This window comes from Balaenoptera musculus, chromosome 1 (genome assembly GCF_009873245.2).
Source record: "Balaenoptera musculus isolate JJ_BM4_2016_0621 chromosome 1, mBalMus1.pri.v3, whole genome shotgun sequence".
Lineage (NCBI taxonomy): Eukaryota > Metazoa > Chordata > Mammalia > Artiodactyla > Balaenopteridae > Balaenoptera > Balaenoptera musculus.
Window position 1 is genome coordinate 56393693 of NC_045785.1, and position 18867 is coordinate 56412559.

Here is an 18867-nt window from a genome sequence, read left to right on the forward strand (position 1 = left end):
AAAAGTGCTCTTGGAGCTTTCCTTGTTATATATACTGTTCTTTGTCATTTTAGCCATATCTATATTTACTGAAAATATCCAGGATAATTCCACTGTTACAGATTTCAGAAAAACTAGACCACAGAGGGCTATCAAAGAGTGGTAACATTCTCTCTTACATTCTCTATCTAATTTTTATTAGGCTCCATGCTAATGTTTCACATTGGCTTTCCAAAAGGTTTGTGGTTTGGTCAAGTTTTGTGAATTGGCAGAGGTCTGGGGCCTTGATATATAACATATGATAGGATGATAACAGATGTCATATGATAACATGATAACATATGCCTTCAGATGAATATTTTTCCCTCTTTGGAGGGAAAGAAATATCATTTGCAAAGGAAGCATGTAAACAAAATAGAATCATCTTTTAATTAAACTGATTCAGTAGTTATGTCTAAGACATTCATTATTACATTTTAAGTTTTAAATACTTCTTTGAGGATTTTAGGCTAATTTCAGTTCAGCCAACCGAATCTTCCATGTGCAGCTAGAAAATATAATGCTTTTAATTAGTACCAATACATATTCATGGTTTTGTAAAATGAAAGAAATACCCAGTTCTCTTTTTAGTGAATTCTAATTTCAGAAATAAATGTTAGAAGGATTGAAGTCCAAAGGAACATAGTTGCAGTGAGGATTCACTTTTGGTGATGTTATAATACCTAATTGTTATCAGCGTGGGAAAAATAATACTAGTCGTGTTAATCATTTTTGCCTTAATTTTTGCATCTGATACATGTTTATATTAATTAACATTAATAGAAAGTTCTAGAAACCAAATTGTTAACAGTCATTACTTGTGTATTTGAATATTTTTACATGTATTACTTTTGTAATTTAGAACAATACTTTTGTGAATTTTTTTTAAAAATTTCTATTTTCTTACATTTTTACGTTTACCATAATCCTTCAAAAGTCTCATTCTATACAAATCCATGAAAAATTCTTAGAATTTTCATTCTTCATTACTTTGTATATGAGGAAACACAGCTGTTGGATAGTTAGGGTAACTTATAAAAGAAAGAATTATGGAGAATTCATTATTTTATTATCAAGCAACTACTCATTAAAAAACAAGTATCACTTTTGAGGATTTTTGCGGGGGGTACAGGATTATAAAATTGTTCTTAATTTTATGTGTCTAAAAAGTGATAAATTGTCTTTAATCAGCAGTGGACGTTTCCTGTAAGAAGTCTGTCATTGTGCATCAATTATTGGAGAATGCATTAAGGACATGTCTTATATGATGTCATATATCTGGAGAACCATGGGCAGATTCAGGAAATCATCCAGCTGTCCTGATGTTGAAGACAAACCCTTTCTAAAAGCACTCAGTGAAAGTAGTGTTAACATTTTGGTGTTATTCTCATTAAGAAATATTAAAACAGCACGTTAATGTTTGCTTATATAATTGCACATCCAGATACCATTTATGCTGGAAGTTCATTAGAATAATTTATTTTTTAGAAAAGGAAATTGGAATATTTAGCTATAATTTCCTATCATTAAAATATAAATATGAGATGTTAGATTAATGAGGAAAATGAAGTGTGAATTTCCAAAAAGGGGTGCTAAAGAGTGAAGTTACCTCTATAAATAAATGCACCCTTTTAAGTGTAACACTTTGTTCAGTGGAAGCACAGAGCTATGCATTAGGCACTGATTGAGCACTTAGAAAGTTAAGTAATTACTATTGAGCACTACATGGCTTAATCTTAGATACTTCCTATTTATGTCTAGTCAAAATGATTAATTGCTTTTCTGTGTGTCTTTTAAATGTCCTAACAGAATTTATTTATGTGATAACTGCATTTAACTTGGCATATCCAATTACTCCCTGGAAATTTAAGTTGTCTTGCATGCCACCAAATACAACATATGACTTCCTCTTGCCTGCTGGAATCTCAAAGAACACTTCAAATTTGAGTGGACATTATGAGGCAGTTGTTGAAACTAAACTTAATTCAAGTGGTACCTACTTATCTAACTTATCATCCAAAACAACTTTCCACTGTTGCTTTTGGAGCGAGGAAGATAAAAACTGCTCTGTACATGCAGACAACATTGAAGGGAAGGCATTTGTTTCAACAGTAAATTCTTTAGTTTTTCAACAAATAGGTAAGTATTTTAATGTTCCAAGCATTACCTCTTACTTAACTGTATTGAACAAAATGGTTCTATTCTCTGAAACCTGTGTGAAATAGATGTCTTATGGATGTGATTCTGAGCACACATTATCATTTTATATTAGTAATAAAATTAGGACCAAACTAATAAGTCCCCAATTATTTTCTATCCCCTAAAAATAAAATAAAAGTGTAATTAGGGAACTTTTTAACCTTAAAATATATTTCTTGTAGTCTTCTAAATTGGCTTTAAAATGGAAAAAGTACAACTTATTTTTGTTAAGTAGATAAAATATCAAATGGCAGATAATACTGTTGAGTTAGTTAAAGCAAGCAAGGAATCTCTCCGTAACCAAGGAGAGATCAAAAAACCAAATCAAGGTTTTTTTTGTTGTTTACGTATAATGCATACTAAATGTAGCTCATGTTGTTAATAATTCTGCATCTGGAAATCTAAACAACAAAATTATCTCCAAGCCTCTGGAAAAGCTAAATAGAGCAGAGACAATTGACTTAGCACTGTAGAGACCTACAGTATGAAAATGAAGACGTACATAATATAACACTCCTATGTAGGCTTAGTCAGAATTTCTCAACCTCAAAATTATTGACATTGTGGGCCAGATAATTCTTGGTTATGGGGGACTGTTCTGTGCATTGTGGGATGTTCAAAGCATCCCCGCCTTCTGCCCACTTAATGTCTGTTAACACTCACTCCCCAGTTGTGACAATCAAAACATATCTCCAGACTTTGCCAGATGTCCCTTGGAGGGCCAAAGCACCACTGATTAGATGGAAGAAACACTCAGTTTGTTGAAATCAGGTTAGGAGTAAGGATAAAGCATAACTGTGCAATAAAATCAAAGTTTTAAAACAAGTTAGAAATAATAACTCCCAGTGTCTCCAACTGACGCTATAAGCATTTAAGTTAATTTTAAATGACACACTTTTTTAATTTGTAAGGGAACTTAACTTAGCCATTCCAATGATTATTAAATATATTAAGAATGAACTTAAAATGTTAGGGTCCCTGTGATGAGCTGTGAAATGATCAAAAAATGTTAGCACTTTTTTTGATTATCAAGTGAAATGATTTTGATGCAGATTTTAATTTTACGTATATATATAAAGGCTAATAATTCATTATTTTAAAATGAGTTTAAGTTTTTGTAACTAAAATTACTAGGTTAAGTGGTGGTTATTCAGGATTTCCATTTAATATTCTGCCATATGGGCTGTTTACTTCATAGGGCTCAACCTACACAAAGTCCCTACTAGCTAGAAATCCTTCAAATGGGGAAATATGTTAGTGGTGCTTAAAGATAAGTATTAGTGTTGTCTTAAGTTAGTCATGATTTTCAACTATTGCTATTCTTGCTCTCTAAATTACAAATCACTAATAGTTTATCATTGTCAGGTGAGTTTTTCAGTGTACAGGGAAATATACTCACATAGGTTGTATGTGGGGTCTATAATATTACAATAACAAGAATTTAAGATATGCATCTTAGTTCCAATGTGAATCACCATGCTTTATTGCTAAAGCAGACACTTAAATACTGCCCCAAATTTGCTTGTACCTTGATATTTCATGTTCTCTCGTCTCTTGGAAAGTGAGGATGGACTGAGCTAGGTGAGTTTTGGGGTCTTCTGTCCTACTTAAGTGGTTCAGGATCTTAAAAACGTTTGAGAAACAATAATTGAATTTAATTCTCTTACTTTATGAAAAAGGAAATTGAAGGCCAAAGGGACTAAATGGGCAAACACATACAACCAGTTAGAGCCTGTTCTTTTTCTTTCAGAATGGGCAGTGGAAGTTGTATCAGAACACTGGTAAATTTAATTTAGCTCTTCTCTTTCACTGAGTTGTTCAGAATGTTTTTTTCGGGTTTAATTTAGTTTATTTTTAATTCAGGTGCAAACTGGAACATACAGTGCTGGATGAAAGAGGACTTGAAATTATTCATCTGCTATATGGAGTCATTATTTAAGAGTCCTTTCAAGAATTATGACCTTAAGGTCCATCTTTTATATCTTCTGTAAGTACCAAATAAATAAATTTGGACATTTCCATGACACAAGTTTTTTTGAAATGCAAGAGCTTCCATATACAGAAGTAGATTATGAAAGCTCTTCTATCTCTGCATTTCCTTTTATATCAATGTACATTTCTGTATTTTTTATACAACCTTCTTCTCCATTAGGTTTCCTCTTTTCTCCTCATGTTGGTTCAGGTAGCAAGACATTGCAGATATGGATGGGCATATATTCTCAAAGAAGCGTGAACTCAATTCAGTAGTCTTAGATATTTGAGTGGAGAAGGGGAAATAGTTTATATTTCTTTTTCTGGTGGATTTTTCTCTCACATTTGATCTTTTTATTATCTTAAAAATGTAAGTGCTTTTTATTTATTTGTGCTAGGTAGAGAGCCACGATGGTGGTTTCAAACAGCCATACACTTATGATTCTAACAGCTAACATGTCATTCAAGTTTTCTAATAATTCCAGTGATAATACATACCATTTCTATTTGAATTTTAACTCTTTAAAATTCATTCTCATTTGTTCTTTTATTTGATGCTTAAGGAGAATGTCACTCACCTCCCTCAGTTCTGCAGTTATTGAGGTCATATAATTAAGGGGCAGTGTGCTAGAAACTGTCCATATAAAGATGAATAGAGACAGAAAGTAGAATGATGGCTACCAGGGACTAGGGGAGGGGTAATGAAGAGTTCTTGTTTAAATGGGTTCAGAGTTTCAGTTTGGGGAGATGAAAAAAGTTCTGAAGTTGAATGGTAGGGATTGTTACCCAACAATGTGAATGTACTTAATGTCATAAACTGTACACTTAAAATGGTAAATGTTATGTTATGTATATTTTACCACAGTAAAAAAATTTTAAAGAAACAAAAATGTCAAGAAAAAGATGTATTCATAGACTTTACTAAATGTGTATTTTACCTCAACTTTTTAAAATAACTGCAATGGTTGATTTATGTATTTATTCTCACTGTTTTGCCGTATGTTGTTCTATGTATTTTTAGACTATATTGTTGGGTGGATCTATGTTCTTAGTTGTTACATCTTCTTGATGTATTTTCCCATTAACCTTTATACAACATTCTTCTTTGTTTTGTATCCTGCCTTTAGTTTAAAAAATATATTTTGTCTTATCTTTTTTTAGAAAAAGAATAGTTATGATCTCTGCTCTTGAGCCACTCACAGGCTAGTGGTTGGGACAGATATGTACAAATATGTATCAAAATAGGGTTTCAGTTTTAGTGGTTACTGATGTGCACTTGGTAGGCACACGAAGGTGTGGGAGCACAAGACTGGTGTGAGAGCCTTATGTGGGGATGTCTAGCGCACTGGTGGCAAGAGGAGTGAAGGTTTCCCAAGGAAGGAGACAGCTAAGTTGAAACTTCAGGAATGAATAAGAGCTAATAACAAAAATGTGTGGTCAGGTAGCATTGAGAAGCATATCAACATCACCTGGAAATATTATAGAAATTTAAATTTGATAACTCCATCCCAGAACTAGGATCAGAAATTTTGGGGGTGAGGCCCATCGATCTGTATTTTATCAAGCCCTTTAGATGAATCTGATGGAACTAAAATTTGAAAATTTCTGGTGTAAAGGTAAATAAGACAAATTTTAGAAGAAAATTCGCATAGCTGCTACCATCCTCATTATGTACTGATTATCAGACTGTAGTTAGTATTTATAACTTATGTTAGACTACTGGACTAATTTTTTTTTTGGCCTCACCGCAAAGCTTGTGGAATCTTAGTTCCCCACCAAAGGATTGAACCCGGGCCCCCCGCAGTGAAAGTGCCAAGTCCTAACCACTGGACATCCAGGGAATTCCCTGGACTAATTCTTAAAGTCACCCCACAGGAGTAGCCCAGATAGGGTGCCCCTGCTGTCACATCTGGACATTGAGTGTCTCTGTGATCATTTCCACCTCTAATGCTGGTCACTAGATGAATCTAGAAGCCCCTGCTAGCCCCTGCTGCTTTAATGAGTGCAATTCTCATTAGGGCCAGTGTCTTGAATGGGAGTATCTGACTGGTGAGAATGTGCCGTAGCTGCTAGTGTTTCAGCCTAACAGAAGAGTAGATTTTCCAGGCAGATGCTGGGCAGCCAGGTGGATAAATGTCCACAACAGAATGACTGGGCTATAAATCTCTAGAGGCCCAGGAAGCCTAGCTGAAGTAGTAAAGTGGGAAGGTGGAGGAGTAATGGGCAATGCACAGCCAAAGGTGAACATGTAAAGGATGGGAAAGAATGAGCTTGTTTCTAGGCTATAGAAAATGACCCAGCAGGGAGAGAAAAATTGAAGATGTGGTAGAAGGGGACCCATGGAAGGTACATGACAAAGAGTGAATGGTTGAATAGGCAAGTTCCAGAAAAAGAGCAGAGATGAAGGGTTGGTCTTAAAATGAAGGAGGCTCACCTCAACTTCAGAGTATTGAGAGAAGAATGGAAGCACTGTGGTGGATGAGGATATATTTGACGTCTGGGCAGAAAGTTTCCTGCTGTATTAACCAAGACAGATTTTAGCTCAGAGAAAAGAATTCCTTTGCAATGTAGTACATTTTTGTGATGACCTGAATACTTTGGGTGATGATTAAAATCTCACTAGGTGCCTATTCAAGAGAATTTCAAATATCATCAGTGGGCTAGGGTAATGTGCTCAGTTTTAAAGCTCTGTGACTATGTGTAAGGATTTATATTTTATAATTTTTATAATGTATAGGCCATAGTTATGTCTGAGGTCTGCATTTCCTGAAAAAGATATTATATATGAATATGTCAGAACATTACAAAATTGCACAGTAAGTTAGCTACAGCTGCGAATTTGAACTTCAGTCAGCTAAGTAGTCATTGGTCTGTTCATCTAAATGGTAAGACCCAGAAAAATGAGAAAATTATGATAAACTAAATAGATTTTTCAACTTGCTCATATGATGAATTTAGTAGATTCTTTTGACCTGCTTTTATTTGAACTCAGGTTTCTAAAAATATTAATACAGGAAAACCTAATTGCATGCAATTTGAGAAGCATTTTCTTTTCTTTTTTTTTTTTCTTGCCACTTTAATTGTTCTCTCCATTGTATGATTTGGTTAATTTTACCAATTGTCACATACTATTTCCACCTTGAATTCTATTTTTGTGTGCATCTTTGGGCAATATATCTCCAAAAATTTAAATAAGACTCTTCAGATCAGGAGGAAGACCTGGCCAACATAACAAATGAAACCTCTGTGGAAGAGGAAATCCATAAGGATGGTTACTATAGAAAAGTTTTTCATCAAAATCACCTCCCCAAGACATTAGAGAATTCATGAGAGAAGTCTTTCAAATGCTTCCATGTGTAAATAAGTATGTATTTAAAAGGAACTAAAACCTAATGTTTATAAGGGATTTAAAGCCCTATAAATATGTCCCTTAAGGGAAAGCATTGTTTAAGCTCAGATATTAATGTTTGTCAGAGAAACTGAAGGAGAGATACCATACAAATGTGTTATTTTTGAATTTTCTCTTAGACCTAGGAAGGAAATCCTCTTCTTCCTTTGTGAGGTGCCTATGTGTACATCAGACACTGAGCTGAGTGTAGAGAACAGTGTTAAACAACTCAGACTCAACCCTTGCCTTCTTGGAGCTGATAGTAAAGACAAAGAACATAACAAAGTTTGAAAATGCTGTGATGTAATAAATATGGGGACTTTCAGAAACATATGCTAGAAGTATCTGCCTAGATTATAAGGGGGCAGAGAAGAATGAGCCAGAGAGAGTGAAGAGCATTTGCAAAGGAACACAGTCACATATAGACATTTGAGGACTTGAAAAGTTCTGTGGTTGGGAAGCTGGGGAATGATGAGAAATCAAGGTGGATGAATAAGCAAGGGTCATCCAGGGGGTTTGGACTTTTGTAACTGCTAATACCTAGTTTACTTTGTCTCTTCACTGCCACTCTTGTCAGCATTCTTGGTGATTTCAGCATCAACCTGGATGATCTTCAATTTCTTGAAAGCTTTACTTTTACTCTTCTCTTTTTCACCCAACCTAGCTTACCCACTCTCATGGATCTTGTCGTTGCTGATAAGCTTGCTCTTTCTCTAATCTCAGTTTCAAAGATCCCACTTTTTGACCATCTCTCCCCCTACCCGTCATGTCAGGCCTATTCCCTCTGTCACCGCAACCTCAGGAGTAAATCTCCATGCCCCTTGGCTCTGCTCTCTGGGCCCTTGGTTCTGCCCTCTGATTCGCCTTCCCTTTTTTATGAAAGGCTATACATCTCTGCAGCTGAGTAGTTTTCTCAGCATGCTTCCGGTTGGCACAATTTTGGGAATCCAGTGGCTTTGTTTCATTTTGTACTCCTTCAGTCTAAGCTAGCAGTGTTTCTGCTACTGTAATTCTCTCACAAGATCACACAGCCTCCTGGGAATCTTACTGGGGTTCACTCCATTAGATAAAAGCCCGCAGATCTCTTAGAAATAAGCTCTTCTTTGCCTTCTCTTTGATCTTTGCTTAGAAGCCGTTTCAAACATCTTTAGCCATCTGGAGAGGCTGGGAATTTTACAACTCTCAAGTACTAGTTCCTTTGTTCAACAGCCCTTTTGTCAATGAATATCTCTCCTCTTGAAACAGTAAGGAGCCAAGAGGCACTTTCAGCACTTGCTTGGAAATCTCCTGAAATAGATCACCAGATCAGTAGGCACATTCTACACTGTCCACAGAACTGCAGATGTGTTACTTAGCTTTTGACCACTATGTAAGAAAGATTCCCTTTCCTCCAGTTTCCAATATCATGTTCCTCACTCCCTTTCGTGTCCTCACTGGCAGTGTCCTCAAACTGTAGATTTCTACTAACAGTCTGTTCAAGGTGTTTTAGGCTTTCTCCATCATGCCTCTCCAAATACTTCCAGCCTCTGTCCATCACCTAGCTCCAAAGCCACACCCACATTTTTAGGTATTTGTTATGGCAGCATCCTACTTCCAGGTACCAATATCTTCCTTGGCTATCTATGCCGTATAATAAATTACCCAAAATTTAGTGGCTTAAAACAACAATCATTCATCATTTCACAGTTTCTGTGGGTCAGGAATCTAGGTGCAGCTTAACTGGGACATCTGCCTTAAGGTCTTTCACAAGGTTGCAATGCAGGTGTCAGGTAGGAGTGCAGTTATTTCAAGGTTCAACTTCAGGAGGATCTGTTTCCAAGCTCACTCCCTAGGCTTCCAAGTTCCTCATGGGCCACTAGACAGAAAGCCTTAGTTCCTCCCAGGCTATGACTGGAGGCCTTCTTCAGTTCTTTGTCCTTTGTATTCGCCATAGAGCACCTTACAACATGGCAGCTGGCTTCCCTTAGAGAGAGCCAAAGAGACTCGCTGATGACCTTGTTTTATATTTTCACTGGGAAAGCAGGAGGGGGAGGGGGCGGGCTCAAGTTTTTGCTTTTCTCACCAAAATCTACCAGCCTGCTCATGTCTGTGCCTATACAGTTTCCTTGTTTTCTTTAATTGCTGATGAATTCCCTGGGTTCCAATCTAAAATGAACCCTTTCTTCTGTGTTTTGAGTCCCATCCCCTGTTGTCACTCAAGGACTTTTTTCTGGCAATTATCCCCTCTCTCTTCTGCATCATCAAGTTTTCCTCTCAGCTGATACACATGCTGCGGTAATAGATTTCCTTGATCACACATTTCCATCAAGTAATCAGCCCATTTCACTACTCCCTTTAAAGAAAACCAAGTTTTGAACTATGTGAATACATATCTTCAGAAGTTAATATAAAAAGTCAGCAAAATTGACATCTGGCCATGAGGGAATAATAAGTTCTGGGATTACTCTTCTGTCATAAACAACTAGAAAAGTCGATAAAAGTAGAAAACATCTATTTTCAGATATTGGACAAAGGCAGAACAGAACGTGATTCCTGAGAGGAGGAAACAAAGTAAGTTCTATTTTACTCAGGTTTTCCGGGCTGGAGGCAATTTCCAGGACATGGCACAAGGCTGGGGAACTCAAGCAGAGCCCAGCAATATTGCTGAATTGAGGAGACAGAAGAGTTCAGAGGGTAAAAGGGGGCTTGGTTCATAGGGCAGGGTACCTGAAGCAGGGAGGTACACAGGAATTAGCACTGGGGTCCTCTTGATTCTTTGGCTGAATACCCATCTGTCTATGATCTTGGACAAGAAAACTTCTAGGAAGAGAACAATTACCAAGAGCTGTAATCTAAGAAATTCCCAGAGGTCACACAGGGCCAGGAATAATGAAAGTTTCCAACAGGGAGACTTGGAGAGACCTTGTTGAGTATCACTGACATTCAGTAGAAATCCCATAATAGCCACACTTTAAAAGTGGGGCCAGATTAGCCCTAGAGTCAAGGCTATTCTATACTCCCCCCAAAAGAGCTTAAAAGAAGCTTAAAAGGTTCACACTTAAGTCACCCAAGTAACTTAACTGATTGCCAGAACAAAATCCAACATTCTTTAAGGTAAAATAACATAATCCAACACTCAAAAATGTAATATTCACGATGTCTGGCATCCAGTAAAAAATGGTACATATATGAAGGAACAGGAAAACATAACACCGAAAGAAAAAATAGACAATAGAAGCAGACCCAGAAATGGCAGAGATAATAGAATTAGCAGACAGTTAGTTTTAGCGTGCTCCACATGCTCAAGGATATAAAGGAAAACATGAACGTAATGAGGAGAGAAATTGACAATATAAAAAAGAACAACTGAAATTTTTAGATAAGAAAGATGCATTATTTGTAAACAAATGTGCTCAATGTTAATTGGGACATTTTAGGCATAGTGTTATTTAATTAAGAAACAGTGTGTGCAGGCCACAGTGCTAGGATCTGTGAGAAGTACACTTTCCATTCTTTCTCTCTTACCTTTTTTCTTTCCTTCCCCCTCCTTTTTTCCTCCTCCCTCGCTCCCTCCCTCCCTCCCTCCCTTCCTTCCTTCCTGTCTTCCTTCCTATCAAGATGGGCTCATGGATTATTATTTTATTTGTGAGCTATATTTAGTTACTATCATTATTTATTTTATTGCTCACACTGTCCCATATTTAGCAGTGGGCACTTATGTAAACTGGCCTCTGTGTCCTTTTGATGTGTTAGATCTTTTTTTTTTTTTAAATAGGACTCCTTACTTTCTAGCACTACAAGATGTTTCAGGTTGATTTTATACTTTTCCTGCTCTGACACTGGAATCAGCCATTTTTCCAAGGAGCCCTGATTCCTTTCTGTTGGAGAATGATGTTTACAAAGTGGTATCGGGGGGCTAGATGCTCACTGTTACTTGGGTGGTATTGTTTCTAGGCCCACTCAGCTACAGAGTTAGTTATATGTATGCATACACACAGGTCACACATAATGTGTATATATAATACTCACAAGTCTATATTTTTATATCTCTCTGTATATACACATATTAAAAGCATGTGTTCATACTAATGTCTCTTGTTCTAGTTCAAAACCACAGGATCTATCCTAGCCTTTCTTTTCTTTCTTTTTTTTTGTAACTCCTTTTTCTAGCAGTGAGAAATCTTGCTTCCCTTTCCAACAATATATTACCTAGTTGCTCAGTCCTAGAATACACACAAAGTAGTTTTGGGATAGCTAAGCCATACCACCATAGAAAACAAATAGGGTAACTAGAGTGCAATGTTTGTTTAGACTCATTTTGCCTTTGCTAAAATTCTGTGTTCTGAAGTTAATTAGGATATCCCCTCCCCTTCCGCCTCAGGTGGTTGTATTGTTAACTTGATGTACATTTAGGTCTATTTGCTTTTGTTTGCATTCTTTTTTTATTTTCTTTCTTTTTTCTTCCTCCCTCTCATCCTTGTTGATTTTCCATTTGTTTGGTGATATTGTACATCTGACGAGTACTTTGTGTTTTACAGAATGCTTCTTAAATTTGTCTCCTTGATGAAATACATCTAAGTCAACTTCCCACCTGGGCCTAATTCATGAGGTCTGGGCTGGATTTGCATTTCTATCAATTTCCAGATGATGCTGATGTTACTGGCTTGGGGACCATACTTTGAGAACCGCTGGTCTATGACACTTACTAAAAACAGATTCCTTGGCCCCAGACCTACTGAATTCTCCATGGAGGGTCCAGGAATCTATTATGATGAGACTAGTCTGGGACACTAACCTGTTCTTTGAAATTACTTGGGATTGGTAAACTAGATTTTGGGAAGTAACATTTGTATAGGCTACCAGTCTGAGATTTAAAATGTGACTTGATTAAATTATACACAAAGCTAATGCTAAATGTTCCAATTCATGTTTATTGGTTTGCCCACTATGTTTTGCTTTCAGTTTATGTCACAGTCAAGAACACTCATTTGGTGTTATTCCTATAATAATTTAGTATAGATCTTTGCTTAGAGAAGCGTTAATATATTCATAGAAAAATTTGGGGGAAACAAGTAATTTGATCAAAGGTCAGATGATAGAATGTGCTTTCTATAAAGTATTTGTGCCTAAAAGATGAAATTTCAGTACTAATTATATATCTAATTTTTGAGTAGAAATATTGCCCAAATTGTGAAATTTGCAAAGAAGCCAAATTTAAAATTTGACAATTTTTTTCACTATTTTCACTTGAAAGTAAAGTTTACTCACATATAGAGAAATTAAATAAATAGTGGCACTGAATTTGTGTGTGTGTGTGTTGGCAACGCATAAAATATTTTGCTGCGTAACCATTTTTCAAGAATTTCAGAAATTCTTAAGTTTTGGTTATTTTAAACCAGTGTATCTCTTTCTTATTTTAAACATTTGATCATCATGTTAACTTATACTACGTTAAAATTTTTATGGTTTAAAAGTAGTATTATCAAAATTTTAAAGTATCATTTGATGTTCTTAAATACTTAAAACTTTTAAAAATCTTTTGGAAGGTAATAAAAGTTCAAATGCTGACTTTGGCAAGTAAGAAGGCTGGTGTATTCCAGGTTTCACACAAACTTGGAGAAACTTCTGCTGTCATAAATATGAGAAATATCTAATGTTTTCCTCAAGGAAAAAATAATTTGAAATAATTCTGTAATTCTCTAATATTCTGATTTATAGAAATATTAACATAATTCAGATTATAATTATTCTTTAGTTGTGGCCATTAAAGTCTTTATCAATCCCCTAAATAAAATGACAATGGTAAAAGTGAAACTTATCCTGTAATGATAAGACAGCTTGTAATGATAAGATAGCTTGGGCGTAATGAAACGAGCACTGAACATGGAAACATGAGACTTAAGATGAATTTCAGGTCTACGTTCTCTCTGAGCTCAGGTTTTTACTTGTAAAGTAGGTGATATTAGTTCCCTCATAAGGGAACTAATAAGGTGGTTTGAAAAATTGAATTAGTGATCCTCAAGGTGTTTCGTGTACATTGCAAGTATGTTATGTAATGAAATTTGATGATATATTTAATGTGGTTTCCTTATTTTTGTGTCTTTTGCCCATCAAATACCCACCTGTAGGGAGTACAAAATGTTTTTGGCCTATAGCTGGGATTAAAAATTTTTTTCTTAAAAGTCTAGAGAGTAAATATTTTAGACTTTGCCCATCATACTGTCTCTATCACAACCTTGTAGTCACAATTAATATGTAAATGAATGAGCACGACTGTGTTTATGGACACTGAAATTTGAATTTCATATAATTTACATGAATCATGGAATATTCTTCCTCTTTTCTTTGTATTGTTTTAAACCATTGGTTAATGTAAGAAGTCCTTCTAAAAACGGGTGTTATTTGGGCTGCAGGTTTCTCACCCCTGTTTAGAGCATTTGAAAACTAGGTTTAGGTTCATTCTTAGACTTTCATGATGGGGTTATCTGTTGGAGTGGTTTGGGAAATTACTGAATGGAGTTTTTTTTTAAAAAAACCCACAAATTATGAAATACTACAATATATGTTGTATATATACATACTATATAATATATAATCATTGTATAAAGTCATTTTATGAATATATATATATTTGCATATATTTAAATTGTAAAGAAAATGAAAATAGATTGGTTAAATAGAACACAACAGTGAAGTGGTAGAGAGACCACCGAGTTAATTTCATTGGTAATCAGCCGTATTCTACAAATGTCCACTGTATTTAGAAAAAGATGGCATTGGTGAGACCATGTAAAGTAAGACAGTGTAATTCTAACTTTTCTTTTTGTTTTAAAAAAGAAAAATATCACCAGAATTTCCTATCCTTTAAAAAATTTTACTGGAGTATATGTGTCTTGTTTTCTGTTCAGTTCTATTTGTGGCTTAAAATTTGGGAGTTCTTCAGTCAAAGCATAATACAAGCTGCAAGCATATTTCTGACATAAATACCACAATTCATTTAATTTGTTCCATACTCTTCTGATAAAAGCTTTTATTTTAATATTTGAAAAACACATAAAAGCCATGGCGTGATATTTTTAAAAATAACATTTCATTGGATTTGTTTAAAGATTTAGACAAAGTTGAAAGTGCTAAGTCATTCCACCTCCAATTCCAAATGGAATTGGGTGTATAGCCCTTTAAAGTTTTAAAAAATACTTTTATGTAATTGTCCTTTATATTCACAACAACTTTATAAAGACAGATGGTTCAGGCATTTTCTCTGTTTTACTGTTTAAGGAGACCAAGGCTCACAAAGATGAACTTACTTGTCTATGGTCTTATGGTTCATAAGCAAACAGAAAAACCTGATTTAGGTCTCAATGTTAATTTAGTGTGCTTCTTACAATAACAATATCCCTTCCACAGTGCCCAGGATATTGCTTTGCACATTAAAATATCTTGTAAATGTTGTTTCCTGATTGATGTTTTTTTTTTTAGGACTAAGGGAATACTAAAGTCTAGCTCAGGAAACTTGAAAAATCTATCATAATTCAAAACACTTAATAGTCGTGGGCTGTGTATGGAAAGGTTAGGGTCCGTTTCTCTCATGTTGTATTTATATCTGAATACTCATGTATAGGCTAGTTAGCACAGTTTCTAAAGCAACACTTTCTCGACATTGAATTTTTAGTTAGTATATTTATCTCTTACAGCTTTTTCCTCCAAAAGGACTGAGGTCTTTTATGAAGGCAGTGATCATGCCTAAATATTAATACTCTCTCCCTGTCCCCAGGTTCTTTAAGAAGCATGCAGTGGCTTGGATACGAGGCAGCAGGTGTTTATGGACAGAATGGGGGTAGCTCAAGCAAGACAGGGAATATGAGGCATGGATACCCCCCCGCCCCTGCCATGAACTTCCACCCTAAAGTCTTCTCATTTATACCAAGGCTTAGACTCTCCATGGGATGAGACAGATTAAAAAAACAAACACGAAAAAATCAGAAATAACAACTCTCTGTGTCTTGGTTGCATGCTGTTATTCTCTATGCCTTGAGTTGGGTAACCCTATAAGATAATTACAGTTATTTTTTAAGGTTAACCCATTCATTTGTAGGTTTACAGTGGCAGGCAAAGTATTGCTTAAAAACTTTTCCCTAGATTTCCTTTTGTTTGTAAACAGCTTTTTTGACATATAAGAATATAAAATAAACTGTACGTATTTAGTGTAAACTTGATAAGTTCTGATATATGAAACCACTCATAAAATCTTCACCATAATAAGGAAAATGAACCTATCGTCAATCACAAAATTTCTTCTTGCCCCTTTGTAATCCCACCCTCTACTCCTACCTGTGATACCCTACCACCAGCCCCACCTCCCATCCCCCACTGTCCCCAGGCAATGACTGATCTGCCCCTTTCTGTAACCACAGGTTTCTTTGCATTTTCTAGAATTTTATATAAATGCATTCCTACAGAACTTTTGTCTTGCTTTCACAAGGCGTGATTATTTTGAGATTCATTAATGCTGTGTGAATCTACTGGCAGTCCATTCCTTTTCATTGCTGAGTAGCATTCCATTATATGAATATACCACAGTTTGTTTATCTGCTCACCTATTGATAGATAAATGAGTTGTTTACAGGTTTTGGCTCTTACAAAGAAAGCTGCTACAATTCTCTGTACTTGTTTGTGTACAGATCTCTGTAAAGATATATGCTTTTATTTCTCCTGGATGAATACCTGGGAATGGAATATGTAAATTATATAGTAGGTGTATGTTTAACAGCTTAAGAAATTGCAAAACTGTTTTCCAAAGTTGTATCATTTTACATTCCTACCAGCAGTGTATTAGAGTTCCAGTTCCTGCATACCTCTTCAATATGTGATATGATGAATCTTTTCAATTTTGACCATTCTAATATGTGGATAGTAGTATTTCATTGGGGTTTTAATTTGCATTTCCTGAATAACTAGTGATTTGGGGCTTCTTTTCACATGCTTCTTTTCATTCTATGTATTCTGTGGAGAAGTGACTATTGACATTTTGGCCTATTTTTAATTGGATTTTTTAATATTATTATTGAGTTATGAAAGTTCTTTATATCTTCTGGATTCAAGTCCTTTATTAGAGAGATGACTGGCAAATGTATTCTCTCAGCCTATGGCTTGTCTTTTGTTATTTTTTTATCTTTCACAGTGTCTTTTGAAGAACAGAAGTTTTCAATCTTGACAGAAGTCCAATTATCAATTTGTTCTTTTTCTTTTTTAACATCTTTATTGGAGTATAATTGCTTTACAGTGGTGTGTTAGTTTCTACTTTATAACAATATCAATTTGTTCTTTTATGGATCATGCTTTTGTGTTGCATCTAAGAAATTCTTATCTAAACCAAGGCCACAAAAATTTTTTCCCATATTCTCTTCTAAAAGATTCATAGCTTTAGACTTGACATTTGGATTGATGATCCATTTTGAATTAATTTTTAGATCTGGTGGGAGGTGTGGATTAAAGTTACTTTTTGGGGTGGGGAGCATGTAGATATCCCACTGTTCCAGCACAATTTATTGAAAAGATTACTTTTTCTCCACAGAACTGCTTGTACCTTTGTAGAAAATTGATTGTACATATAGGTGTTGGTCTCTCTTCTGTTCCATTAATCTATTTTTCTATCTTTACACTCATACACCATTGGCTGATTATCATAGCTTATTAGCTGTAACTTCTTGTTTTATTACTTTAGTGATGGCTTTAGGATTTAGAATATAGGTCTTTGACTTATTATAGTCGAACTGATATTATACCTCTAGCTGCTATTTCACCACTTTGTGTATAGTAGAAGAACATTACAACTGTGTACTTACAGATCTCCCCCTTCCCCAAGTTTGGTACTAATGTCATACATTTTACTTCTACCTATGTTATAAACCCAACACTACACGGTTATTATTTTTGCTTTAATCAGTCAGTAAATATCTACACTTTTAGTTAAATTTCATTTATTTGTGTGGAACCAGACTTCTATCTACTATCATTTTCTTTTTGCCTGAAGGACTTCCTTTAGCATTTTTTATAATGCAGGTCTGATGATAATGAGTTATTTCCATTTTGGCGTGCCTGAAAAAACCTTTATTGCATGTTTATTTTGAAAGATATTTTTACTGCATATAGGGTTTAGGATCACAATTTTTCTTTCCTTTCAGTACTTCACTGTCTTCTTGTTTATATTATTTCTGATGGCTAACCTGCTTTAAACCTTGTCTTTGTATCCTTGTTGTAATGTATCTTTTTTCCCCAGATGCTCTTTAAGCTGAGTGTGCAGAATAGCTGCCCTCAGTTTGGATATTGTGTCCCACATTTTAAATATATCCAGTGCTTTCACATCTGTGTTAATATTTAGCTCTTCTTTTTCCATATAGGCTTGAAGTATTAGAAGAGTCACCCCTGCTCCCCCAGAAAAGCAGTTTTCAGATTGTTCAGTGCAACTGCAGTGTTCATGAATGTTGTGAATGTCACGTGCCGGTGCCAACAGTCAAAATCAATTACACCCTTCTTATGTATTTGAAAATCACATCTGGTGGAGTAATTTTTCACTCACCTCCAATGTCAGTTCAGCCCATTAATGTTGGTAAGTTGTGCATAAAAAAGGTAATAGATATCAACATCAGTCCTACAAACAGGTTGAAGATTGCTTACAAAATTTTTCACTAGCTTATCTTGCTTTGACCAACACTCTAAAGATGGTAAGTGTAGTTCTAGGGAGTATTAAAAGCAGCTTCTGGAATGACTTAACAGCAGTATAGATATCTCTGCAATTGTAACTTAAATTCTTTTTGAAAACAGTTTGATTTCTTTAAATCCTGGATCCGTCTAATGGATATTTATTGCTTGGTTATTACTTTTTCACATCTAGGATAACTATTTCTGAAAATAACTGAAAGCTTGTTTTTACCTGAATTTATGCCTTCAATAAACATTTCTTAGAGGCTCATGGGTGTCAGCCACTGACCTAGGAGCTGGGGAAACAATGGTGAATGCCTCACAGAACAGGGGCAGACAGTAGTGGGCAGAGAGAAACAGGAAAAACGTAAACAAATAATTTGCAGTACAAATCTGACCTTAAGAAAAACTCAAATTATAGGCAAAGGCCCATATTTTCAGTGCAAAGATTCCCCAAATTTATTTGATCAACTGGAATATATAATTACATATATTCCGTGTATTCAGTTATTCAGTGTGAATAATATAGGCGAATGTTAACAAACTATTTAATTTATTAACTCAGTTTTGTATGTGTATGTTAAATTATATATTACATATGATACATAATT

The 18867-nt window shown here is 35.2% G+C and overlaps 1 protein-coding gene across 2 annotated transcripts in view; it reads left to right on the forward strand.

The window, feature by feature from the left end:
- LEPR (leptin receptor) overlaps window positions 1-18867 on the forward strand; it is a 95347-nt gene that overhangs the window by 29450 nt on the left and 47030 nt on the right. For both annotated transcript variants that reach the window (XM_036872078.1, XM_036872085.1), the window contains exons 4-6: window positions 1828-2157; window positions 4081-4204; window positions 17956-18164. In XM_036872078.1, coding sequence (XP_036727973.1) covers window positions 1828-2157; window positions 4081-4204; window positions 17956-18164 — 663 coding nt within the window. The remainder of the gene's footprint in view (window positions 1-1827; window positions 2158-4080; window positions 4205-17955; window positions 18165-18867) is intronic.